General features: G+C 35.4%; 1 protein-coding gene across 1 annotated transcript in view; it reads left to right on the top strand.

The window, feature by feature from the left end:
• The window catches only part of st18 (ST18 C2H2C-type zinc finger transcription factor), a 70,828-nt gene extending 43,589 nt beyond the window's left edge, over nucleotides 1–27,239 (top strand). The window contains exons 6-22 of the mRNA XM_067435288.1: nucleotides 1,602–2,303; nucleotides 4,510–4,644; nucleotides 6,171–6,261; nucleotides 7,214–7,306; nucleotides 8,991–9,190; nucleotides 10,166–10,362; nucleotides 13,670–13,915; nucleotides 16,871–16,983; nucleotides 17,128–17,190; nucleotides 17,284–17,352; nucleotides 18,556–18,618; nucleotides 19,055–19,135; nucleotides 21,503–21,724; nucleotides 22,578–22,666; nucleotides 22,887–22,990; nucleotides 23,096–23,239; nucleotides 25,334–27,239. Coding sequence (XP_067291389.1) covers nucleotides 1,602–2,303; nucleotides 4,510–4,644; nucleotides 6,171–6,261; nucleotides 7,214–7,306; nucleotides 8,991–9,190; nucleotides 10,166–10,362; nucleotides 13,670–13,915; nucleotides 16,871–16,983; nucleotides 17,128–17,190; nucleotides 17,284–17,352; nucleotides 18,556–18,618; nucleotides 19,055–19,135; nucleotides 21,503–21,724; nucleotides 22,578–22,666; nucleotides 22,887–22,990; nucleotides 23,096–23,239; nucleotides 25,334–25,474 — 2,753 coding nt within the window. The 3' untranslated portion in view covers nucleotides 25,475–27,239. The remainder of the gene's footprint in view (nucleotides 1–1,601; nucleotides 2,304–4,509; nucleotides 4,645–6,170; nucleotides 6,262–7,213; nucleotides 7,307–8,990; nucleotides 9,191–10,165; nucleotides 10,363–13,669; nucleotides 13,916–16,870; nucleotides 16,984–17,127; nucleotides 17,191–17,283; nucleotides 17,353–18,555; nucleotides 18,619–19,054; nucleotides 19,136–21,502; nucleotides 21,725–22,577; nucleotides 22,667–22,886; nucleotides 22,991–23,095; nucleotides 23,240–25,333) is intronic.
• Nucleotides 27,240–27,708: the final 469 nt, after the last annotated feature.

The following is a 27,708-nucleotide window of genomic DNA, read 5'->3' as shown; positions in this document are numbered from 1 at the left end:
ATTTTTGGCAAGAGACGGGCGATATTGTAAATGCCACTGAGCTCTCTATCCCCCATTTAGGGATGTTTTTTTTGGGGGGGGGGGGGGGGGGGGGATTAAAAGCAGGACTACTTTATATGCTCTTTAAGTCTAGCAACTGTTTGTTAAGGCAGCATGATCCCATTAGAAGCCCCTGAAACCGCATGTGGCGGCAGCCAAAATGCTCTAATATCTAATCAACTCAGTGGTTGCATATGGTTTGGAGGGTGGCATAAGGCCCTCTAAGAGGATAGATGCATCTCATGCTTAACGCTGTATTTTGAACTTTAAACCCTATAGTGCCCTAAGAGCTTTAACCCCGGTGGGGAAGTTTCAGAGAGATCAGTTGTGGATTGTAAATCAATCCAGCTGATAGTTTTCTTTTGTTAATCATTGACTCGATTACTTAATATAATCGGGTCTGTTGCGATTCCAAAGAGTCGTTTAAAGGTGATTTTAAGGGATAAAACATCTGAGATTTGTCAAAAAAGGAATTATTCGCCCTATAAACCCCAGTCAAATAAGCTTTATGGATTTATCATCAAGAGTACAACTGTAGTTTAGCAAATCATGCTTCTTTCTGATTAGCGTTTACAGCTTTATATCATTGTGGATTTGAAAAAAAAAAAAAAAAAAAAAAAAATCCCAGTACATTTTTAAGCAACGCACTTTAAAAAACACAGCTGCGTTTATTGAACAGATGGAAGATTAAATGAAGAGGGCATATTAAAAATTAAAACATTCATTCATTTTATAAATGTTACTTATTTTTTCAAGTAGGTCAGGTTATGTGTATATTTCAGTTAATAAACTCAAGTTTGGATGGAAAATTATGGTGATTTTAGATGTGGTGGTAAATACTAAAATATTTGTATGCATTTGGGACACATAATGTTTTTCATGTATCTTGACAAAATTGTATTTTTTTAAGTAGTTTTTAAATTAATCTATCTATCTATCTATCTATCTATCTATCTATCTATCTATCTATCTATCTATCTATCTATCTATCTATCTATCTATCTATCTATCTATCTATCTATCTATCTATCTATCTATCTATCTATCTATCTATCTATCTATCTATCTATCTATCTATCTATCTATCTATCCTCTTAGTTTATGAATGTGCTCAGAAACATATTTTGTTTCCCTTCAAGTTTTATTTTCAAATCCCAAATTGAAGCTGTCATATTTGTCTCAACTTGTGATTTTCAAGGATCTGAAACCCATCTATATTTGTCTGTCTGTCTGTCTGTCTGTCTGTCTGTCTGTCTGTCTGTCTGTCTGTCTGTCTGTCTGTCTGTCTGTCTGTCTGTCTATCTATCTATCTATCTATCTATCTATCTATCTATCTATCTATCTATCTAGCTATCTATCTATCTATCTAGCTATCTAGTTTATAAATGTGCTCAGAGACATATTTTGTGTTTCCCTTCATGTTTTCCAAATCCCAAACTGAAGCTGTCATATTTGTCTCAACTTGTGATTTTGAAGGATCTGAAACCCATCTGTTAGTCTTTCACTTCCAAACACAATCATCTAATGAGCTCTAACTGATGATCCGTTCCTCTGTGTCTCAGATGAGGAGCTCGACGGCAGTGATGTTCTGGAAGACTCTGTCTATCACAACGCAAAGTCTCACCACTTGTTGTCGTGGTCGGAACAAACGAGCGAGGGTTCGCCAGACCTGGTGGCTCAGATATCCGAGCACCAGAATGAGCAAGAAGAGGAGGAACACAATCAGGACTTTGAAGGCAAAAATCAGGAGGAGATCAGAGCCAGCTATCATCTGTCTCCAGACAGAGAGGCAGACGAGGAAGAATGGAGCGTTCCTCCGTCCCTAACGAAAGTCAACGGGATCCATCACAGCCCCAGTCCACCTGCAGACGATGCTCTTATACAGAGACTCCGAATAGGTCAGCAGCTCCACGAAGACGCTCTTTCTGCTTACATTAACAGAAACAGCGCAGGGAACTTTATGGAGGAGTACGGCTCTGTAAGAGAGTTCAGTGACAGTGAGGAGGAGCTCCAGACGCCCAGGATGGAGGAGCGAGGAGTCGTTTGGGGTCCAGGCCTGGTGGCCAGACGTCTGGAGCTGGACAGGGCCCGCCTGAATCTCAGTCTTCTAGAGCAGGCCATGGTGCTGCAGTCTGAACATAGACAGGTCATCCACAGTGCCTACAAAGACATGGACCGGTTCCTCCTGGAGCAGATGAACCATGACCGGAGGCAGCAGAGGATGCTGGAGATAGACGCTCGCACCATGTACCACAGCAGCAAAGGTGAGATTCAGCTTTTTAATTCCTTAAAGTCGTTCAAAAGAGTAACTCATTCGACCATCGGACGTCACTAGTTGCACTTTATGTGCTTGTGATTTGCTGGTTGGTGTCATTAATTCAACGGTCGACGGATTCGGTCATGCCATCTGTTTTGTGGAACCGGTTATGAATACTTCTCGATTCTTGGCCCTAACTTCACTACAACTTTACCACAGCTACAGCTTTAATATTGATATCTTCACTACAAATTAGGCAGTGTTCCAGTTGTTTACTACTCACTACTCTTCAATAAACGTCATAAAAGAATAGCCAGTTAGTTATTTATGGTATTAGTGAAAATTTTACATTCTTATTCTTTTTTTTGTTTACTGCAAAAGAAAGTATTTTATAATTAATTTTCCATAAACCTTTTTCTTTGTATTAGGGCATAAAAACTACTATTATTTTTTATTATTAAGTTGCATTATGTTTTTTTACTACTCACTATATTAATATACAGCTCTGAAAAAAATTAAGAGACCTCTTAACATTGGTTTCTTCCAGAGCTGTATATTTGTTTATTTATTTGATTATAACCTTTTTTTTTATGTTAAGCATTTTTATTTATTTTCTTAAATATTAGAACTAATATTTTTTATTTTAATCTCCTTTATTTATTTATTTCTTAAGCTACACTTTATTTTAAGGTGTCTTTGTTACAGTGTAATTATATGTTTAAGTACTGAATAATATTAATTAACTACATGTACTTACTATAGGGTGAGGTTTAGGGTTAGATGCATGTAATTATGCATAATTAAGTGACTACTTGTAACATATGGTTAGCCTCATAGCATAATTGCCTTAGTCAATTTTTTGGCCAATATGATCTGGGCTATTATGCTATGAGGCTAACGATATGTAACAATGACACAAAAATAAAGTGTCAACATTTATTTTAATCTAATTTATTTACTTACTATTATTTGGTTACACTTTATTTTAAGGTGTCATTGTGACAGTGTAATTATATATTTAAAGGGATAGTTCACCCAAAAATGAAAATTGGGTCACCATTTACTCACCCTCATGTTGTTCCAAACCTTTATGAATTTCTTTGTTCTGCTGAACACAAATGAAGATTTTGGAAGATTTTGAAATTTGGATGAATGTTTGTAACCAAGCAGATTCAAGCAACCACCGACTACCATAGTATTTTCCCCCTACTATGGTAGTCAGTGGTTGCTTGGATCTCCTTGGTGACAAAAATTCATCCAAATTTCAAAATCTTCCAAAATCTTCATTTGTGTTCAGCAGAACAAAGAAATTCATAAAGGTTTGGAACAACTTGAGCTTCTAAATTATGAAATTATTTTTGGGTGAACTATCCCTTTAAATACTGAGTAATATTAATTAACTACATGTACTTACTATAGGGGTATGTAGGATTACGATTTGGTTGCATGTAATTATGCATAATTTACTGTTATTACTACAGTAACTAAATGTAACGTGTAACAAGGACACTGTAAGAATAAAGTGTTACCTTTTATTTAAAGTTATTATTTTTTATTTACTATTTTATTTACTGTTTTCTCTGGACTCCTTTTGAAAGCCCCTGTTTCATACCATTTCATAGCATATGTGTTTTTGCAATAAAACTAAAAATCAGCATATGAAAAGCAAGAGACATACAGAGATTTTAGCCCAGAGGGATAGATAAATAAAATCCTCTTAAGTGCTAAAACATTTTGGCTGAATATATTTAGTAGTAAATAACCAACATGTTTTATTAAAAAAAAGTACAAGTACAAGAAGTAAATCTTCTGATGACATCCCTGTAACCTTGAATGCTGGAATTTTTATCGGTATCAGCCAGATATTTTACCATAAGCATAAATTAAGTCATAAATCCTAGTAAAGTATGATGATGTGAGCTTTAAGCACTTTGATTCTTGTGATGACTGCTGTTTAATGGGTAATCTCTGAAGATAATCTCTCTATGGATCAGTGCTAAGAAAACGGTGCCCTGTGTAAGACCGCAGCCTTAACTAATGTCACGGATGAATACATGCATACCCAGCATGCTTTTACAGGATGCGCTTCAGCTTACAAAGAGAGACGCGTGACTGGATGGGATGAACTAAAACCACATTCTTGAAGAGCACTGTTTTACCGTTTGTTTCTCTCTTTTTCTCTGTGTGTGTGTGTGTACGTGTGTGCTTTATAGACTCCCCTCGGACAGAAAAGAAAGACATCAAATGTCCGACCCCGGGCTGTGATGGGACGGGTCATGTGACAGGCCTCTACCCTCATCACCGGAGTCTATCAGGATGTCCCCACAAAGTCAGAGTGCCCCCAGAGAGTGAGTCTGTTCTCATGTTACGCATCACTTCCTGAGGACATTAGACACATTTCCTCCCTTCACAGCAGTACAATACAAACAGAACAAATACAATTAGCGATAACAACACTGTGATCATTTTCAGCCCATAAATATTCATGCCATACTAATGATCAAGGTTTAGTTGTACAGAGACTGAGGGATAAAAGATTACATGGTGAATGCTTAACCAACCAGCCTGTATTACATTCAGCGTTTCTGCATAGAGACATGGCATGAAGTGCATTGTATTTAAATGTATGCTACAAAAGTATCTAATAGTTATTTATTTTCTGTGATAGAAAATGCAAGATTCTTCTGTTTTTAAAAGAATGTGTGTGTGTGTGTGTGTGTGTGTGGGGGGGGGGGGTCATGTTTTTGTGTTTGTTTTATGTCATAGGTATTACAAGGAGAGTGTGAAATATGAAGCACTTTTCAAAATGCGTATAAATCATACTGGATTTTTTTTTTTAGAAAGTAAAAATGCAGAATATTTCCTGTGATGGGTAGGTTTAGGTGCGTTAATGGTATTACGCCTATGGAATGTCCCCACATTTCACAAAAACAAGCATGTGTGTTTGTGTAATAATCATTTTATATTTGATGTGTATTGTATGGTATTATATCATATTATAATTTTAAATGAACCAGACTTTATACATGCAACAATGCAATTCTGCTTTTGCCAAATTTTTCTACAAAATGTTTAAATGATTAAAAAACATTTGATAAATATGATAAACATATATTAAACATAATTTGAAGAAGCATCCTTTTTCAAGATTTCAATAAATCAGAGTTGTCCTTAATTTTTAAATCACAAATATAAAGTATGTAATTTGCATGTCAATTATGTACATAAATGCATTTAATGTATTTACTACTTATCTTGAGCCTTCCAGTGGAAACCATAATTCTGCAAGCTGTAAAAAAAAAAAAAAAAGAAGAAATTTTCAGCCGTCAACACAACTGAGGCTTGATTTCCTGCGTTATGCAAATTACAAATGCGTTCCGGAAGCAACTTTTCACTTGCTGTTTTCTCCATTTGAGAGTAGCACAACAAACATTCGCCATTAAACAGCGATGTGACAAAAGGAACAGAAAATGTAATTAAGTTTTTCTTTCCCTTTTTTTCCTTCAATATGAAAGCATGTACTCCTAAACCAGAGGCAGCATTCTGCAAATCAAAGGACCCGCGGATGCAGCCTAAATAGACGGGCACATCCTCCAAACTAATTATGAACAGAGTGAAAAGTTACTAAGGATAGTGGATAGGACTTCAACAATATGTGTGTGTGTCTTAAATGGTAATCAAAATGTTTTTGCATGTCCAAATTTGAAGGGAGACACAATTTCCACTTACAAAGAATGACTTTGATGGAAAACTTCAGCTAGCATTACATTTTAAAAACAGCTGAACTATGAGCTTGTGTGAATTACACAAAATGCTGAATTATTCTATTTCTTTATGTGAAAAGTTTCTTATTATATATTTTTGTTTTTTACAGTCCTTGCCATGCACGAAAACGTCCTTAAATGTCCGACCCCTGGCTGTACAGGAAGAGGTCATGTCAACAGTAACCGTAGCACGCATAGAAGGTGGGCACAATGAAAACAGCTTGTTTTTGTTTTTTTACTCAAATTACACTCTATTCATTTCTGTATAAACCTCCTTTCTCGTTGTACGCAGATTTGCACTGATATTCTGCAGCGGTCGCTGGGGGGAAATTATGTTGTTTAAAATAACATTACCAATCGTCTAAACTACTATGGGAATTTGACCCAAAGAAAATATATAATAGGCCTAGTATTATTATTACTCTATTTTGCACCGTTGCAATGCTTTGAACCACCTTAAAGGGGACCTATTATGCCCTATGTCAACGGTTTGATTTAGTTTTTGTGGTCTACTAGAATAATTTTTCATGCTTAAATATTCAAAAAACATAACTTTTTCAGATATTCTCTTCCCAGTCTGTCAGTAATGTCTCTATAAAGTCCCTCCTTCTGAAAAGTGCAATGTGCTCTGATTGGTCAGCTGGAACAGAGTGTTGTAATTGGTCAACCGCTTTAAGCGTGTTTGCGAAATGCCCCGCTCTTTACCATCACCTCAAGTTTCAATACACTACTAACTAACTTAACCAGGCCCCGCCTCCTTTAGTTACATATGCTTTGGACAGGAATTATTGCTTAAACCACAACATAACACATTAAAGAAAATTGAAAAAGTAAAAAAGCATAATAGGACACCTTTAAAAGGTCAAACATGTTCATTTGCCCCATAAAAAGAGACGCACTTGCTGTGAAAACTTGGACATTTACTTGAAAAAAAATGTGCAGTTTCCCTCTATCAGGAAAATCAGAGCTAAATGTTAACGACACTTAAGTAAACCATAAAACAATGTGATGTTTATCGTATAGAAACCAGCGGACTCTTTTTAATTGAACAATTACTATTTAATGCACCCAAATTCAATTAAGATAAAGTTAACAACCCAGAGGAGGCCACGAGGAGACTGACTCCACACTTGTGATGTCTGTTTTCACACAGTCTCTCAGGCTGCCCGATAGCTGCTGCAGAAAAGATCTCCAAACCGCCGGAGGATCCCACAAAGTGCAGACAGAGCGCAGAGAGAATGGCCAGGTAATAAACCTCCCTTTAGGAGAAGCTCTGTGTCTTACGGAGGTTCAAAACAAGAACACGCATCAACTTTTTGAAGGATGATAACATTTTATTGTTCACTCGGTTGCACTTTATTTTCGATGACATCCTACTAACTATAAGTAACTTTCACTACAGTATAGACTGTGGTAGACACTTAGGTCAGGTTTAGTTGTTAGTAGAATAAGCAGATGGTAAGCAGACAGTCTACTAATACTCCAATGAGAGTGAGGGTGTGTTCACACTTGGCATGTTTGGTTGAATTAAAACAAACCCTGGTGCGATTGCTCTGTTAGTGCGGCTCATTTGAATAAGGGTGAATGCTGCCATCCGAACTCTGGTGTGCACCAAACAAGCAGACCGAGACCCCTGAAAAGACGGGTCCAAATGAACTCTGGTGCAGTTCGAATGATATATGAACACAGCACGGACCAAAGATATGCAAACGAACCAAAAGCAAGAGGATGAATGCTGACGCATGAGTTTTTTCTCAGCACAGTGGCGATTTTGCCCATCTCAGTTCGATACAGGCGTCAGAACCGCGTCTCCTCGCAGCACATCTTTGTCTGTGTGTACGACGGAGGGATTCCTGCCCCAGTTTTGACTCTTTTACACATTTTATCTTCATGAGTTCTCAGCGCCATCATGTACAATCATATATGTACAAGTTTTTTGGAAGCCGATTTTTTGTTTTGTACCTTAAAGTTTGGCGTTAAAGATGGTAGTGTGAACACTAAACGAACCAGGACTAAATGTATAATTTTCTTTTTTGCTCCCGACTAAAAGAACCAAGAGAACCGAACTGTGAACACACCCTTAGTTGATATGTAGTTACATAAGTTGAAAAGTAGAGAGTTACTTATAGGCCCTGTTTCCACCTGGTATGAAGCTGTGTTTTAGTCGATTGGATCAAGTGGACAATGCTAAATACAGGTGTAAGCGGGGTCTGAAACGTTTGAAACTTTCGACCACTACCAGAGGTGGTCAAAAACGCATTTGAACAGATTGCTTTTATAGTGTAAACGCTTGTGTGGTCGAATGTGTTTGAAAAGACCGCCGACTCTCCGCCTACTGACCTAATGTATAAAGCTCGCTAGACAGGCGGGATTTAAATTTTGTCAGCCGGAGACCCCAGTTTTGTTTACCAAACACATTGTTCTCTCACCATTCTTAATTTAAAGACATCACCACTCACAGCGTTCGGCAGGTTCTTGCTGCTGTCAGAGCAGAAATGTAAGCTGCTGCTCTCTGTATGTTTTCTGTCGTCTCTGGGCGCGTTCATATGTAAATTGTGCTTATTTAGTCCATTATATCAGAAGATCCGAAAAAACACGTAAACTTACCCGCCCATAGACCCTCCTCTCGAAGAAATCAGGACAGAAGTGGTTGAAAGTGGACAAAAGAGATGCATTAAAAGTGTAAACGGGAATGTGTCTCCCTCGTCTTTGTGTGATCCGATCAACCAAAGCGCATCTTAATACGGGGTGTAAACTGGGCCTTAGACATTAGATTGTCTAACGTGGACCATCAAAATAAAGGGTTGCCATACATTCTTTTGGAGCTTTTAATTATAGAAATAAATCAATCTGATTTGAAATGTCATATATTATGCAAAATAATAAGCAGCAATAAAAACATTCTGAAGTCTTGATTTTTCTTTATTTAGACCTTTAGGAAACATGAAGAAATTTGACTTCACATACAGATTTGCACATCCTATGGCAGCGTTGCAGGCCAGCATGGCCAAAGACATGGACAAGTACACTAAAGGCCATTTTGACTACGCCAGTTTTGACGCCCAGGTCTTTGGCAAGCAAGCTCAGATGGCATCCGACCAGAGTCACGAATCTTCACACTTTCCTGACTGTGAGTGTCTATTTTGTTTCAAATCAAAGGTTACCCAGCATGCACTGACATTACTGTTTAAAATAAGAACTTGTTTTCAGTGTCATCATGTGTGACTTAGAGCAGCACATGTGCAGTCATTTGTTTGTGTCATACAATCTGCTCTATACAATCTTTATGAAGCTGTCTGATTTAGGCCAGTGATCAACCACCTAGAACACCCTAGCAACCACATAGCAACACTAAAAACCACTCAGAACACCGAAGCAACTGCATAGCAACACCCTGACAGTGAGCTTTGCACATGAAAACATCATTCACATTTTGCACAAAACAAATTCTATTTATAAAAAGCACACACACACACACATACACACACACACACACACACACACACACACACACACACACATATATAAGATGTTTATTTTTTCCTTTAAATGCAGAGACAACTATGAGTAAGCTATTTGAAGGTTAATTGAGTAATATATTTTTAATATAACATTAACTGAATATTGTATTATTAATACAATATTAAATGAACATATGGCTAACGTTTAGTTGTCTCTGCATTGTCAACTTATATATATATATATATATATATATATATATATATATATATATATATATATATATATATATATATAAATGTAAATAAATATTTTAATTAGTAATATTTACAATAAGGTATTTTTTATTATTGACAGACATACAAACCATAATAGTGCAGTAACTGAAAATCAAGTAATTACATAATTCTACAATAAGGTATAAATTATAACTGATCTCATTATGCAGAGATGGAGAAACTACAAATCCACATCTATGTAGAATGGCAGGTTAAAATAAATGATATTATTATATATATTGTAAAATAGGTTAAAAAAAACCTGCCTGTCTGCATAGATCTTCTTTTTTAGATCACATCTTTTTGCATAATATGATGCATCATTAACGATTCTTTCCCTGAGTACTAACTGTAACCACCCTTTCCAGCCGCTCAGTTCCCTTGTTTTCTGGGTCCTGGTGGTCGTATGATCATGCCCGGAGACAACAGCCCCAGTCGCCATAAAGCCCAAAGCAACGCCCTCCAGTCCAACATCGCATCCGCAGCCATCCTCAACCTCTCCACCCGTTGCCGAGACAACAGCGAGGCCCTGCCCCCCAGCCGGCCCCTGGCATCATCCACAAAGGTAATCAAATTAGACCACTCAGAAAAAGGTATTTAATGTGGTCATTCTGAAACAACTGTGATTTGTGTATGAAAAAGAGGAGTAACATCAAAAGACACTTTTTGGCACAGAGAACTGTGTTGCCTCTGGTGGCACAACAACAAGAGAGTGGGGAGCTTTTTTTCTTTTACCCACACTGCCCCTAAAGCTTTAATGTACACAAAGGAGAATTTGTGTAATCACATCAAAAAGAGTTGGGGGGGAATACAATCACAGCTTCCTTCTCTATAACAATTATAAGGCTTTTTGTAAAACATGTGGCCGTGCATTTGATTTGTACTTGCGCTAATGGTAATGTTGGGGCTTTCTCTTGTTCACAGGAGAAAGCATGTTTTTTTTTTGTTTTTTTTTCACTGCAGATGGTCAAAGACATTTTGCTAAGTAATATATTATCCTAGATAAGCTCGCACAGATCCTTTGGCGTTGATCTCTAACAGACGATCTATGAGAAGTTGGATTAAATCAATTGGTTGTGGGATTAATAGACATCACTCTTTTATTTAAATTAAATAAGGAAAGTCTACATACACAGGCCACCAGATTATGTATGTTACAGTGTGAAAATGGATATCTGAATCACTTTTACACTTATGTTCTTTTATTGAGCCTCTTTTTAATAGATGAACAAACTATTAATATGCATATGTATATAATGGATAAATGTAAAAAATGGATAGTGTTGTCAAAACTGTATTAAAAAGCATGTTGGAGTCATGGCGTAGGAGTTAGCAGAAGCACATGTTTGAATCCAGCTTGCAACATTTCGTGTTCATTTCTCTCAGACAAAAGTGGAAAAGTGAGCGCTATATATATATATATATATATATATATATATATATATATATATATATATATATATATATATAAATAATTGAGATCCATCTTTTCACATTAAAGACAACTGAGAGACTCATACACAATTATTATAAAAGTTGAAAATATTCACTGATGCTCCAGAAGGAAACAATGCATTAAGAGAATTAAAAAAAAACGTTTAAACAGGATGAAGATGTTTAAATGTTATTTTTTTCGTTTTAAGATCATATTTTTTTTTAATTTAGTACTGCCGTTCAAAAGATACTTACATGTGTCCCAGAAGACAAATTAAGTACAAATTACCTTGATTTTCAAATTCAAAAAGTTGAACCTGTCTCTTAATGCACCCTGTTTCCTTCTGGAGCATCAGTGAATGTTTTTACCTTTTACATCATTCATGTAAATGATATTATTCAGGACAGTACTAAATAAAACAACATATTTTGCTCATTGTTATGTAATTAAACTTTTTTCTATTTTCTAAAATAATGAAACCATCAATACAGGATCCTAATGCTGTATATTTAGTAATAATTTGAAACATAATGTACAGTTTGGTAGCTTTGATCAAAGCAGGTTTTCCTCTTAGACGCAGAGAGATAAAACTGAGAGAAACTCGCAGAAGTATGGCGTGAAACGCTTCACACACCTACACACCACACAGGCCGTTCGTAGTCCCAGCACGCAGTGGGCAGAGAGCAGGTATACTGTACAAACTGAGCGAATGAATAAAACAGTGTTAGCTGATCTGTCATCTGCTGATGTCTGCGTCGAAATGTCTTTATGCATGTTAAGTATCTCGATTTCCCTGTTTGTGCCAAGTCGCTTGTTTTTTTCTAAGAATACGGTTTACGTCTTGCAGTGTTTCAGGGAAGTGTGAGAGAAAGATGTCACCTCACTTGTTTCTGAGGCTGGAGAGAATGTCATCAGATGAGAAAAACTCACATCGTGCGCAGAGATGAACTCGATAGGTGCGCTGCCGTTCGGTTTGAGCTGGTTAGAGAGTGCCATATTTGGTTTGTCATCTGAATTATCATTATTAGTTCCTTATAAGCTCTCCTTTGTTTGGCGCATGTGTGACGCATTTTTATGCAGTTAATAAGTTGCATAAAAACTCTTCGCCATAACACGAATTCACACACCAGCACATCTGATGGTGATATAACTTAGGATATTAAACAACGCAGAGCTTTAAAACTCACTCCTAATGTTTGAGACCTAAAACCACTCTGGTTGACATTTCTTGTTCTCAAATTCCTTTAAACTTTTTTCCAAAATCCATTTTTTCAATTTTAATTTTAGTGGATTTAATTTTTTTGGACTCAAATTAGCAACAATTTATTAAAATTTTCACAAAAATTACATGTTTAGGGCCCTATGAAATACATTTTATTTATTGATTTATTTTTCTCAAATTCCTTTTGAGAAATTTTATGTTTTCTGGATTCTATTACTAAATTCTGTGTTGTGCAGTTAAATTTTTCTGGCAACCAAATGAAGGCATAAAACATTCATCATAGGGCCCTAGAAGAAAAATAACTCTAATCCATACCTGTGTCCATGAACTTAAATGAATCTTTTTTTATTGTTATAGGATAACTGTAGTATGTTCACTACTCTTCAAAAGTTTGGGGTTGGTAAGATTGTTTTTTTAGTCTTTTATGGTCACCAAGACTGCATTGATTTGATCACAAATACTGTAAAACAACAATATTGTGAAATATATTTATAATAATTTGAATATCTTTTTAAAAAATAATTTATTTCTATGATTCAAATGTGATGCAGTGATCATTACTCCAGTCTTCAGTGTCACATGATCCCTCAGAAATCATTCCAATATAATGATTTTGTGCTCAGGATGCATTTATTATTATTATTATTATTAATGTTGAAAATAGTTGTGCTGCTTAATATTTTGTGGAAACAGTGATGCATTTTTTTCCAGGATTCTTTGATATTTAGAAAGTTCAAAAGAACAGCAGATTCGAGTCTTATTGAGTCTTTTGTGATATTTTAAATGTCTTTGCTGTCACTTTTGAAACTATTTAATGCATCATTGATGAATAAATGTATTAATTTCTTTACAAAAAAATTAATAAATAAATCTTACTAACCCTAAACTTTTGAACGGTAGTGCCGGTAGTTAGTTACTTGCCAAAAGTGTCTATCCAAGTTTTTAGATGGTTTGTTTTTCAATCATGCCAGGCAACATTTTTAACTTTAATTTGTTTAGAAAGTAAAAGAACACACTGTCGTAACAAACAAGGATGGATGAGTTACGCACATAATTGTAATATTGAGAGTTAGGGGTTTGTTCAAGTCTCTAACCCTAACTTTTTAATTTTTAAGCTTGGAAAACAATTTCAGAACAGTATTTTCTGGTATAAAAGTGCTCTAGTTATCAAAGGTCGGTTATCTAAAAGGCTTCTTATGTTCCTTTTTCATTCAGGACTCGCTCATTGAGGTAGACGAGAACGGAACGCTGGATTTAAGTATGAAGAAAAAGAGAGAAAAGGCCAGAGACTCTCCTGTGATGCCAGTGTTAGGAGAAGCTCTGTTCACCCCACCTGAACCTTCTCTAGTCAAAGCGGCAGGTCTGCAGATCTCCCCGGCCATCTACCGCGTCCTCTATGAACGGGATTCCTGGGACACGCCGCTCAACTACAGCAAAACACCTGTGCAACAAGACAAAGAGGTGAGACAGAGACAGCTACTGAAGAATGAACCAGGACTTTTACTGGTGGTGTTTGTAAAATATTTCATACATGGGATGAATGTTAAAGTCCAGGTAATATATTGTGTAAAATCTCAAGGTTTAAATGCATCACGTTCAGGGCTTGACATTAACTCTCGCAAATCCGGCAAATGCGTGTGTATTTCAGCAGTGGCGTGTAACACAGTCGCTTAGTGTTGTCAAAAGTACCAACTTCCACCGAACCAAGTCTTTACTGAAATGTAAAAACTGTGACGCTTTGAGCGGAATCGTTAACGCCTCTGACTGGCCATTGTGCTCACACGCTAATCAAAAATGTCTGTGATTGGCTACAATGATCAGCGCTTCAAAAACAAATTGTAAATATACATCAATAGCACTTTTCACTGAGCGCTTGTACACGTTTGAATGAAACCTGTTTGTGCTTTCAAACGCTCCTGTCCCCGCTTTCAAAACACTTCTGTGTGCGTTTATATGCTCCCAGTGTTGATCGTTTTAGCCAATCACAGACATATCCGATAAGTTAATGAGCACAATGGCCAATCAGAGGTGTTTTTGATTCAAAGCATCACAATTGTAGTCTTTTAAAAAGACATGAAATAATAAACTAAGTGCAATGTAGCGTTGTCAAAAATATGTTGCTCTTTCTCGCTCTCTCATCTCTCCAAAAGCGTGTTACACACAAACCTGCCTCCCCTTACTCATTTCATTTGCTCCAGTTGAATATTGTTGGGGTTACAGGATATGTATTTCGCATAATTTTACTCATACCCACAGATTTTGTTCTCGTACCCAAAGTGCACGCACATAAATCTGCCTCTCAGTACTAAATTCAGTTATTTTTTGGCACTTATTGCGCTTAAAGCTACACTGTGTTTCTTTTTTAGTTTATTCTTAGCTAAAAACACTTAGTTATTTCAAAAATATATATGCTCATTAATGTATATTTACTCCTTTCAAGTAATAAAGTATTCTCGTAAGTTTATAATATGCCATTGAAAACACATCCGGGGTTTAGGGGTTTGAATGCCGGTCGCCATGTTGCCCCTCCATCTTGAAAGTACATTAGCCAAAGAGGGACATACCCGTAAATTCAAGCTTCGCCTTTCGCGTACCTCTAGTTCTCCCTCGCATCCTCCGTCACATCAACTGATCTCTGCTCACTGAAAAAATGATATAGGCTACAATGTAAACTTTGCCTTACGCTAGTAGGATGTCGCACAATATACAAAATAACGATAGCACTGATAAAAGTTACTTTACTAAGATTAGCTTGCATTCGTCTAGGAAACTGATAGCTGATGTTAGCAATGAAATGGTAAAAAAAATTACAAAAATAACATCAAACTATTATTCATTTTACATAGATGTCATAACCTACATGTTAACTGACAAATTAATAACTGCAAGTTATAATAGTTTCTAAAGTAACCTCTTGAAGGAACACTCATGGACGAGGTCGAACTGGAAGCCATGTTAATCTTGGACTAAATCGGCCACCGTAGGAGTTAAAACGAAATCAGAATTGAGAGGAACAGAAACTATTATTCACTGGATGGTCATATACCTTTACACCGCTAGATGGGGGAAAATATCACACAGTAGCTTTAAACAGTCAGATACACACAAAACAATGTCAAAATGCCGGTCTTTAAGTATTCATAAACACAGTCAGTTATGTTTTACTTTAAGTAAATGTTAATAGTTGAGAAAAAAAAAAACGTGTAACAGTATAATAGATCTGTGTGTCAGGGCTTAAAGTGACAACAGCCTAATATACCTGCTGCCAAATTATGAGAATATTAAAAATATTTATATGGCAGTTTATGGTATCAATATCATGATTGTAGTCAGTGGAAATGTTGAGTAACTTTGGAAACACTAGCCACAGTGGCTAGTCAGCAAAAAAAGTTAATGTCAAGCCATTTGGGGTTGGTATCATTTTTAAATGTTTTTGAAAGAAGTCTCTTATGCTCACCAAGGCTGCATTTATTTGATCAAAAATACAGTACAAACTGTAATATTGTGAAATATTATTACCATTTTAAATAACTTGTTTTCTGTGTGAATATATTTTAAAATGTAATTTATTCCTATGATCAAAGCTGAATTTTCAGCATCATTACTCCAGAGTCACATGATCCTTCAGAAATCACTTTAATGCCGGTTTATGCTCAAAAAAATATTTCTTCTTATTATCAAAATGTTGAAAACAGTTGTGCTGCTTGATTTTTTGGATGAAATTTCAAAAGAACCGCATTTGTTTGAAATAGAGGTATTTTTTGAAATGATAGATGACTTTACTGTCAGTTTTGATCACTTTAATGCATCCTTTCTTAAGTATTTTTTAAATTCTTAATGACCCTAAAATTTTATGAAACTCTTAATAGGATTGGGTGGAAAAATAAAAAAATGTTTAATTATAATAATGTCCTGAGGAATGCCAGGCTGTCTGAATGCTCTTTGACTTTGATGTAACGCTACATTAGGAACATATTCAACATAAAAACCCTTAACTTTCTATTTATTCATCTAAATTATCTCCTTGGGTCAGCCACAACCTTCAGGCACGCTGTCTGTTGTGATCTGACATGAAAGAAGAACGTTCCTGAAAACCTGGCAATTTTTCATCCTCTTTGGAGTTAGAGAACAAACCCAGACAGTTGTGTGTTTGTCTGATTCAACCTCTGACATTTGGTTGTCAAAGATACTTACCTTATAAAAAAATGTAAGTAAATCCAAAGGTTTTACACCCAGCTCTCCCATCATAAACACTACGAGGGATTACAGCGGAGTTTAAATGGATATATGCTTTACTAAGCATACTTAGGCAGCATCAAACCTCTCACAGACTATTAGGGGCTGTGCTTACAGTGACCATCATGACTTCACTTCAGAAGTGCACAGTGCTTTGACATCCTGTTCTTTGTCTTGTAGATGGATCAGTTGGAGAAGGCGTCTCTAGAGGATAAAGCGTACAATGGGGACGCTAACATGGCAAGTGCAAAAAACAAAATGCTCATAAGAGACACCAAAAAAGAGCTGATGAGGTAATAACATCATATGGACCGCTCTTTTTATATCTTCACATGATAGGGTGATAAAGACTTTATTCATTATTAGCACATGTCTGAGTAGATCATAGACTTGTAAGCATTCGTTGCTCTTTCATCTGGTCCTTATTCTCTTTGCAGTTGTCCGACACCAGGATGTGATGGTAGTGGTCATGTGACAGGAAATTATGCGTCACACAGAAGGTAAGGAGATCGTCCACCGTTACCCTCTTTATTTTCCAAGCAGCAAAATCTTGAAAAATATACATTATGTTCTCCTGTTTTTTATTTTTTTAGTGTATCTGGTTGCCCATTGGCTGATAAGACCCTGAAATCACTAATGGCTGCTAATTCTCAAGAGCTAAAGTAAGAATTAGAAAAAGTTTCAATTCATAAAAAAAAAAAAAATGTGTATTGGTTTTAAAGTTGCAGAGATTTTAGAGAAATAATGTAAATGTAATGATGTAAATAAAAAATGGACAATATATATTGTATGAACCATTATAAATACTAACTATTATTTTAATTTGAATAATATTTTAAGTCTTATTTTAATTTAATTTTACATTTGTTTTATTTTCATTTAAATGAAATGTAATCATTATTATAATAATTGTATTATAATTATAAATATTTATTATTATTATATTTATGTTTTAATTAATTAAGAATATTTCAATTTACATTTGATGTATATATACAAATGTTCTTAATTTATATATATATATAAATATTATAAATATAATTTAATACAAATTTTATATATATATATATATATATATATATATATATATATATATATATATATATATATATATACACACACACACACACACACACACAAATAATCTTAATTAATACATAAATATAATATTATTAGAAATTATATATGGAGTATATATAATTTCTACCAAGATTATATTTATGTAGATTTATGTATCATGAATCATACATTTCTATTTCTTTTAAAGGTGCCCAACTCCTGGTTGTGTTGGCTATATATATAATTTCTGTTAATATTATATTTATTTATTAATTAAGAATATTTGTGTGTGTATATATATATATAATATTTAAATTCCTATTTTCATTTAATTTTACATTTATATTAATTTTATTTTAATTAAATGTACTCGTTATTTTAATAATTGTATTATAAGTATAAATATTTATTATAAGTAACATTATTATTATTATTATTATTATTATTATTATTATTATTATTATTATGTTTATGTATTATTATTAATTAATTAAGAATATTTGTATATACATTATATTTATATATATATATATATATATATATATACACACACACACACACACACACACACACACACACACACACACACACACACACATACATATATATATATATATATATATATATATATACACACACATACATATATATATATATATATATATACACATACATACACACATACATACAAACATACACACATACATACATACATAATTTTAATTAATAAATAAATATAATAATAATATAAATTATTTTTATATATATTGTGATTATCGTGACATACATTTCTATTTGTTTTAAAGGTGCCCAACTCCTGGTTGTGACGGCTCAGGCCATGTGACAGGAAACTATGCATCTCATAGGAGGTGAGCGTCTCATTAGACAGGAAACCTCTCCAAAATAATCATAGACTTCAATGAAAGATGAAATTGTAGAGCCATTTTTTTCTCTTTTTTTTGCACAACATAAATGGTCATGCTTTTTATTATAACATAACGTCTTATTTTTAAACCAGTGATTTCTAATTCAAGATGTTACACTATAATCGATTTTAGACATCAGACCACACAAAGGCACTCAGTGGGTTAAATGATTTGCATTTAAAACCGGGTAATCGCCGAAGAGTAAATACTTTGTGGCATTTCACGGCTGTTGAGGTAATGACCCCTGTTCAATGGCAACACGACAGGTGTCAAAGCTTGAAACATCACGCAGTAAACGCAGCGCAGTATCTTTCCCACACACACGTCTGCACGCTTGAACTTCTGAAAGGTTCGTCACATATGTCATGTCCCTTCCCAGTCTGTCAGGGTGCCCTCGTGCCAGGAAAGGAAGCTTGAAGCTCACGCCAAGCAAGGAGGACAAAGAAGAGCCGGAGATGAAGTAAGACACCACCAAAAACAATGACATCCATTGGTGCTTTTATTCTGATTTAGGAGAAAGGGTTTACTATAAACTCAATGTGTTTACTACAGCATCAACATTTGACACAAACTTTCTTGTTTATTTAATGAAAGATTTAAAATATGTCGACATGAATATGCACCGACAATATATATATAGTTAAAATATATATTATTTTTTTGAAGTATTAGAGGTCCATTTTTTTTCCTCCAAAGTTTGAGAACTATTATTCAATTATTTAAAAATTAAATAAACCTAGCATGAAATAAAGCTAAGTTTTAAATGTATCAAATGTCTGTAGCTTCTCTATAAAAGGGATTTGTTAATATATTTGAATTTTTTTTAATTATTAACTAATGACAAATGTTTTGAATAATTAAGCGCCAAAAACATAATGCGCTATAAAAATAAAAAAAAGTTACTGTCTTTATTATTTTTAAATTAAGTACAATCAACTTGGATTGTCATTGGAAGTCATTTCAACGTAAACTGTATTAAACTGACAAAAATCTTTTTTATAAAATATAACTTTATAATCTTATAAAAGTAGAAAATTGCTCAACTTCTGTTTAGTTCTTATAACGTATTGATCATTTTTTACAGTGTGTTTTGCTGTATCCCCAAAAAATCTTATATGGTATTATATTCATTGATTTTTTTATTTTTTTTTTATTATTTTTTTATTTTTTATTTTTTTATCAAAACAACCTATATAATCAACCTTTAAAACAAACGCAACGCACATGGAAATAAGACGGTAATTGCTTTTTTGGGAAACACTGTGTTCCTAGATGAAAATGTCCTTTATATATAATATAATATATTTATTTATTTATTTTTTAAAGATAGTTCATGTTTGTGGAACTGGGTTCCTAAAAATTAAAATTAAAAATATAATCTTTTTTAATTCAGTGAGCTCGGAACTCTTTCCTCGTTTTACTGTAAGATCTCATTTAATTACAATTAATGCCGCAGTTTGCTCTTTAAAAAACATAATACTATGGAGAGGAAAAAAATTAATTGAATTGATTCCAGCCTTAAATCCGAAGTCCAACCCAGAGTGACAGGGCTTTCCTACTTTTGCATCTGGGCTAGTATTTCATTTTTAATTACTAATGCAAAGACAAGAGCTTAGGAATTAGACGGTAGCAGGTCCGTGCACATTAAACGGAGGAACGGAGAGGCAGAGAAATGGACGGGTGGAGAAACGGAAAGCGGACCCTGGCCACGTCTGTAATGTCGCTAGATTATTGTAAATTGCCGGCCATATGGCCCATCTCCGTTGTTCCGTGGTCAGGGACGCCATTCCCGGAGCTGGACTCGACGGCCAGCGTTGGATTCGTAATGTTGTCTTGTTTTAGTCAGTGTATTAGAGCCAAAACTGCCATAACAACCTTTCCCATATAGGCCTGCAGACAAGCTATTTGTACTATCCCAGATAACCTCTCACCTCTTCCAATATGGGCTATCAGGGAAAGGGTCAGCCACCTCCAAATCATGTGCTTTTTCCCCCCTGTGGAGGACGCACAACAATTATGTGCAATTTATGTCATTCCATTACTGACCTAGGGGGAAAGTGAGCAGCAAAATAAATTGGCCAACTCCTCACCACTCTAGTCTTCAACTTGCTAGGGCTTATGTTTTCCATCGGCGGCACGTTAACCTCCATGCCCGTAATTATTTACTGGAGTGCGTTTCCGTCGGAGCGCAGACTTTTTTGCGTGTGCCGATAGAATTACTCCAGCCCTTTTTTCCAGTTTTGAATACAGTTTTAATCAGCATTTCACAGGATTAATCTTCTTAATGGTATTTGAAAAGTCTTTCAACTATGCAAATGGGGGGGGGGGGGGGGGGGTGTTTACGGACAAAACGACAATTGCTCCACGGTGGTGTGGGGAAGTTTTAGCCATCAAATTGTCAACTGAATGTATATGGGCTTATTTGTGTTTAGGAAGACTCTCGGTTATAAGCTGCGAAACTAGTTCAATCTCAAATAAGAGATTATCTTCAACAATCAGTGTTACCCTGTTGAGTTTAGAACAACAAAAGAGGGCTGCGCAGGGGGTTTAATTTAAGCGCGTCGAGGGGTCAGGTCACATCTGTGTGTGTTTTGGCACGGTGACCCAGAAATCTATACCAAACAACCTTTGTGATGCAGATTATGACCTTGTTCCCTCCAAACAAGTTATTAAAAATACTGAAATCTGCATATGAATGCTGCATAAATTCAGTCTGAAATGTTTGTTAGTGGTATAAATCACACCACTTTAGTCTTCAGTCAAATCAGTCTATATTGTCCAGTTGTTAATGATATAGTAAATGTGTATTGCCTTTGTGGTGCACCAGGTGCCCGGTGGCAGGGTGTGACGGTCAGGGCCACGTGTCGGGGAAATACACGTCGCATCGCAGCGCCGGAAGCTGCCCCATCGCCACCAAGCGGCAGAAGGAGAGCTCCATGAACGGATCGGCCTTCTCCTGGAATGGCTGTAAACAGGAACTTCCCCACTGCCCCCTGCCCGGCTGCAACGGCTTGGGTCACGCCAACAACGTCTTCGTTACGCACAGGAGGTGAGAAAGCTATATGATGTTTTTGTGAAATGTGGGGACATTCCATAGGTGTAATGGTTTTTATACCATATAAACCGTATTTTCTATCCCCTTACACTGCCCCTGCCCCTGCCCCTAAACCTACCCATCACAGAAAACATTCTGCATTTTTACTTTCTCAAAAAAAAAACTCATCCTGTTTGATTAATAAGCTTTTTGAAAAGTGGGGACATGGGGAATGTCCTCATATTGCACCTTCTCTTTGTAAAACCCATGTCATTATACACATTTGTGTCCTGATATTTCTCAAAAAACAAGCACACACAAACGTACATACACACACACACACACACACACCAACACCTATCTATCTATCTATCTATCTATCTATCTATCTATCTATCTATCTATCTATCTATCTATCTGTCTATCTGTCTTTCCGTCCGTCCGTCCGTCTATACACACACACACACACACACACACACACACACACACACACACACACACACACACACACACACACACACACACACACACACACACACACACACACACACACACACACACACACACACACACACACACTGTATGTATATGTATGTGTGCATATATTGTGTAATAATATATATATATATACAATATCATCTCTAATTGAGTTAGACTCTGCGTTTTGATCACCCTTACAGTATCCAGTAATGTTATCATTTGTCATCTTAAACATTCTGTGAATGTCACAGATTATGCTCATGCTTATCTTGTACTTCTTATCTGATGATTCCTAAAACTAGACTATAATTGATGTAGTTATAATTAGGAAAAACTACCAGAGACTGCTAGTACTGATCTTTAGATTTTGTGTTTTGTCCCTTTACAGTTTGTCAGGATGTCCACTTAACGCCCAGAGCATCAAGAAGAAGCTGTCCGATGAGGAGATGATGACCATCAAACTCAAAACCAGCAGTGGTGAGCAATTCAAGCGCTTAAAATAAAGCTAACATGTTTGACCTGCTCATATTATCACCATAGTGTGAGGTATTATCTCATAACTTTCGAGGCTCTGCGTTTTTCTTCTCAGGAGACGTACAAAAAGCCTTGAAAGTTATGACAGCTCTACCAAGTCATTTAGTTCAGATTTTGGAAGACGTGTTCATTAACATTGCCTGGTTTGTCTCTTGTAAATCAGGTATTGAAAACAATGAAGACATGCAGCACTTGGATCACGAAATAAAGGAGCTAAATGAATCCAATCTGAAGATAGAAGCAGACATGATGCAGCTCCAGACTCAGGTAAACAACATTTGCATTTATTCCACCTTCACACGGCTGCGTGAGAAGATTGTGGGTAAGGTTGTTTCAGAGCTAAAGACCTTGTGTCCCCCTGTTTTAAAACAGATATCATCCATGGAGTGCAACCTAAAGACTATCGAGGAGGAGAATAAGATAATTGAGCAGCACAACGACAGTCTGTTGAAGGAGTTAGCACGTCTCAGTCAAGCACTCATCAACAGTCTCACAGATATCCAGCTGCCGCAAATGGTGAGACATTGATCGCTCTTTTCCTGCACATATTTTGGTTGCATTTTATTTTACAGTACGTCCACTTACAGTGTGCTTACCTAAGAAAGTACTGGTTAATATAAGCTAACTACATTGGTTATGGTTAGGTGTAGGGTTAGTACCTAGTGATTGCATTTAATGGGTAACACTTTATTTTACAGTGTCCTTGTTACATATGTTACTTACCATAGTAATAACATAAATGACATGCCACTAACCATCACCCAGACCCTAATCCTAACCTATCTATAGTAAGTACATGTAGTTAATTAATATTTCTCAGAACTTAAATATATAATTACACTGTAACAAAGACACCTTAAAATGAAGTGTAACTGTACAGGTAACACTTTATTTTACAGTGTCATTGTTACATACGTCACATGTAGTTACTATAGTAATAACTGTAAATTATGCCTAATTACATGCAGCTAACCCTAACGCTGCATTCACATGTGACGTGGCATGTGTCAAGGCTTGATGGAGGCTGTGTCTGAAGCTGTTGGTGACACGACCTTCATAATGACAACAGCCAATCATACTACTTTTCCAGTGGTGCATGAACGTCTGCATCAGTGTATTTGCACAGGCAATCTGATTGGCTGATGCATGTGTTGGCAGTTGAAAACTTGAAAACTTGAAAAATGAAAAAAGTTGAAACACTTTTCAACTTCTGCCACGAGCCACGCCAGTGACGTGACGTGACGTAACCCAACCCACAATTCAGTTTAGCAAAGTTGCTGCTGGCGCACCATGTGAATGCAGCGTAAACCAAACCCTTTTCCTAAACATAGTAATTACATGTAGTTACTTAATACTCAGTACTTAAATGTATAATTACAGTGTAACAAAGACACCTTAAAATAAAGTCTAACCATGAAGTGTTACTGATATTTTAATCATTTTACATAGTTTTGTAAAATATGTATCCCTAACAAAAATTGATCATTGAAACTGAAAACACTGTAAAATATCAAGTTGCATTGTGATAGTATTTGGCAATAAAAGAGTGAGGTAAACATTATATTCATAATTATCAAGATCAATCAGTATATGGAAGATGCTTGCTTAATCGGTACTTTTATGGATATCAAATAAAACAAGGAACAATAAAATATGGTTTAAAACTGTTTAGGTATACTTTATTTTAAGGTGTTTTTGTTACAGTGTAATTATATATTTAAGTACTGAGTAATATTGATTAACTACATGTACTTACTATAGCATTATGGTAGGATTAGGGTTAGTTGCATGTAATTATGCATAATTTTCTGTTATTGCTATGGTAAGTACATGTAACAAGGACACTAAAATAAAGTGTTACCAACTTTTCTATTCTAGCTCAATTCAGATCATATCACATTTTGTCTCAAAAAGAGAGGGGAAAAATAATCACAAGAGATTTAAAGGCATAGTTCACCCAAAAACTAAAAGTGTTTATTCACCCTCTTGTTGTTCCAAACCTATATATGTGTCTTTATTCTGTTGAACACAAAAGAAGATATTGTATAGAATATTGGTAATCAAACAGTTGACGGCCCCCATTGTGGAGAAGGAAAAAATGACTATGAGGTCCATCAACTGTCTGGTCACCAACATTCTTCAAAATATCTTCTTTTGTGTTCAACAGAAGAAAGACATTCATACGGGTTTGGAACAACATGAGGGTGAAATGATCACAGAACATTTACCTTTCGATACATTATGACAATGATAAATGAGTGACACTAAAATAAATCAGCAAATGATTCAAACAATCAGATTAAATATTGCCGTGATGATTCTTATGCAGGAACAGCAACAAATATTAAGCGTGTTACCAGCGATAAATGTCCTCAAGGAACCAGCTGCGCGTTTTCACTCTTTACAGTGAAGTTTCTGCCAAAGCACTATATTAAAACTGTGGTAGCTTAATATTAGCCAAAACTGTTATTAAAACAAGAACATTTAATTGCCAGACGAGGTTCATTTAATTATTCTTTTTGAACGAATTCAATGTGATTTGAGCTCAAACGGTGCGTGTTTGCAAGGGATGAGAGACATTTAATTTGAATGTTCTTCAATCTGTTCCAGGGCCCGATCAACGAACAGAACTTCGAAGCGTACGTGAACACGCTGACGGATATGTACAACAATTCGGAGCACGAGTACTCGCCAGAATGCAAAGCCTTATTGGACAGCATCAGACAGGCCATAAAGGGCATCCACGTATAAGGCCAAACTCTCTTTCACAACAAGTCTGATCGTCCACGGAGAGGGCTGGCTTTGTGATCCGTGCAAGATATGTCTCGTCGAAATAACTCCATTCCATGACAAATTCATTGCACTGAAAAATACCAGCCACATTTTTACAGCTCAATGTTCCTTGTAGTGAGAATTGACCTCCTTTTGCACTTATTTATTTCCTATGGTTTGCTTGACTTTATTCCGTATTGTTCTTTTGTGTGTTGTTATATTATTGCTACATATCTTTATCTTTATTCATCGGTACTATTTATCTCACAGTAATCTTATTTATTGACTTATTTATTTATTTATTTATTGCTATCATAACTGTTGTTCTTTTGTTTTGTTTCTGCAACTCCAAAATGCAAGGCCAATCTTACATATTGTGAATTTTATTTATTTACATTTTCCTGCGTTTGCTGTACAATAACTGGGAGTTTTAATCGCCGGCATTCGTGATGATTTGGTTTGTTTTTTTAAATGAATAACTGATGTCAAATGTAAGAATAGTCCACTTGCGCCACCTGTTGGTGAGCAGCTGTTATTGGTCTATTACGGGCCCCCTGAGTTATTTTTTATTTTTATGTAGTTAATGTGATTAATCCACAAATGACATCATTTGTTTTCCATGCATAAATCTGTATTCTAATAAGTGAGCGAGGAAAAAAAATATTTTATCTGATTCACTCTCCGAACGACTGTACAGCGACACTTGACCAGAGCAAAAATCAAATCGTCCACCACGTTGAAGGACTTCATAATTTATTTCCGTTTCTGCTCATATGAACTGCCTTTGGTGTGCACATCCGTGTGTGCATATATGTGCCTAAATGTAAATGAGTACATGGAATATGATATGTTTTGTGGTAGAGCAGTATTACGTGAATGGTGATTCATTTTATTCTGCAGTATATTTATTTTCTGAATGAAAAGCCTCTAAACTCTGTTTACCTACTGTTTATACGCCATTTTAAGTATGTAACGATATTCTTGTAAAAAAAAAAAAAAGTGTTTTATGATCAGGCACAATACGGATTTTATTCTTTTCTGACCTCCTCAACCTTTGGCTTCTTCTGTGAGACAAACAGTGGGCTTTCAAATGGGTTTTATGGATGATGTTTTCTCAAAGCGCTTCATGTCTTTAAGCCACTAAACTATAAAAATTCACTGCAATAGAGAGTAAGCTTTCCATTCCGACTGAATCTGCACCACTTGATTTTGTGTGTAAATGCAGGGCCGAGGTCACGGCAGCAGATCTGAGCGCTGTTGTTGCTGTGTAACTATCACAGACGGCCTTGTCGTGGCACTTTTAAAGCTTTCTCTGACACTAAACGTACCCTTTTGCACTTTTATTCCGTTATTTAGTGTTTCTTTGTGAGCGGGTCACAAACGCGTGATCAGTGCAGGTTTAATCTAGTTTTCACATTGTCCATTGATGATGTCAAAAACTGTGTTTAAGCAAATTTACAGGTCATTCAGAGGAAATAAAAACACTATATTATCTGACCAAATGAGCATAATGAATTGTACTGAATCAACTTTTGTTTGAAATCCTAAATTACTGTATAATTTAGAATCCATTCTGTTTAAGTGATTTGTAATTCCTAATTTTTAATTTATAAACCACAGATTGTTTGCTCAGGAAGTTTTGTGAGGAATATTTATTTTTTTCTTTTTTTGTATTTGATGTTTTGTAATGTGATATGAATTTTTGTGTAAAAGAAAAAATAGTAAAATACACTGTACTGTAAATTATTTTGTTTGTTTTTGTTTTTAAAAAGTTTTTTTTTTTAGTTCAAGTAGTTTGTATATCAGGATTTCCTTACACTTTTAAAATTTCATAAGCAGTACTGCGCTGTGTTGTACAGTTTGTGTATGGTAGAAATAAACTATTGAAATCATATCAGTGCATAGCTCTCATTGTACAGTGGCTCAAATAAAAATATGATTTATATAAAAGGTTATATAAAAATATTTGCTAGATATATATCTTGAACATATTACTCACCATCAATGTTTTCAATATATTTTAACGTTTTATCACTAGTTAAATTAAGAGCTCCTGTCCAATCAGACAAAGAATGGCTGACCAGTCAATTTTGAGACAAATGATGAAGGTTCCAAAACAAATTTACCTAATTGTGGTAATAACACCAGATATGTCACACACCAAATCAAAACCAATACCTATAGGAAAAATAGGCCTATATATTAAATGCTTT

The sequence above is a fragment of the Pseudorasbora parva genome, chromosome 24 (assembly GCF_024679245.1).
Source record: "Pseudorasbora parva isolate DD20220531a chromosome 24, ASM2467924v1, whole genome shotgun sequence".
Taxonomy (NCBI): Eukaryota; Metazoa; Chordata; class Actinopteri; order Cypriniformes; family Gobionidae; genus Pseudorasbora; species Pseudorasbora parva.
This window is presented reverse-complemented; position numbering and strand designations above follow the sequence as displayed.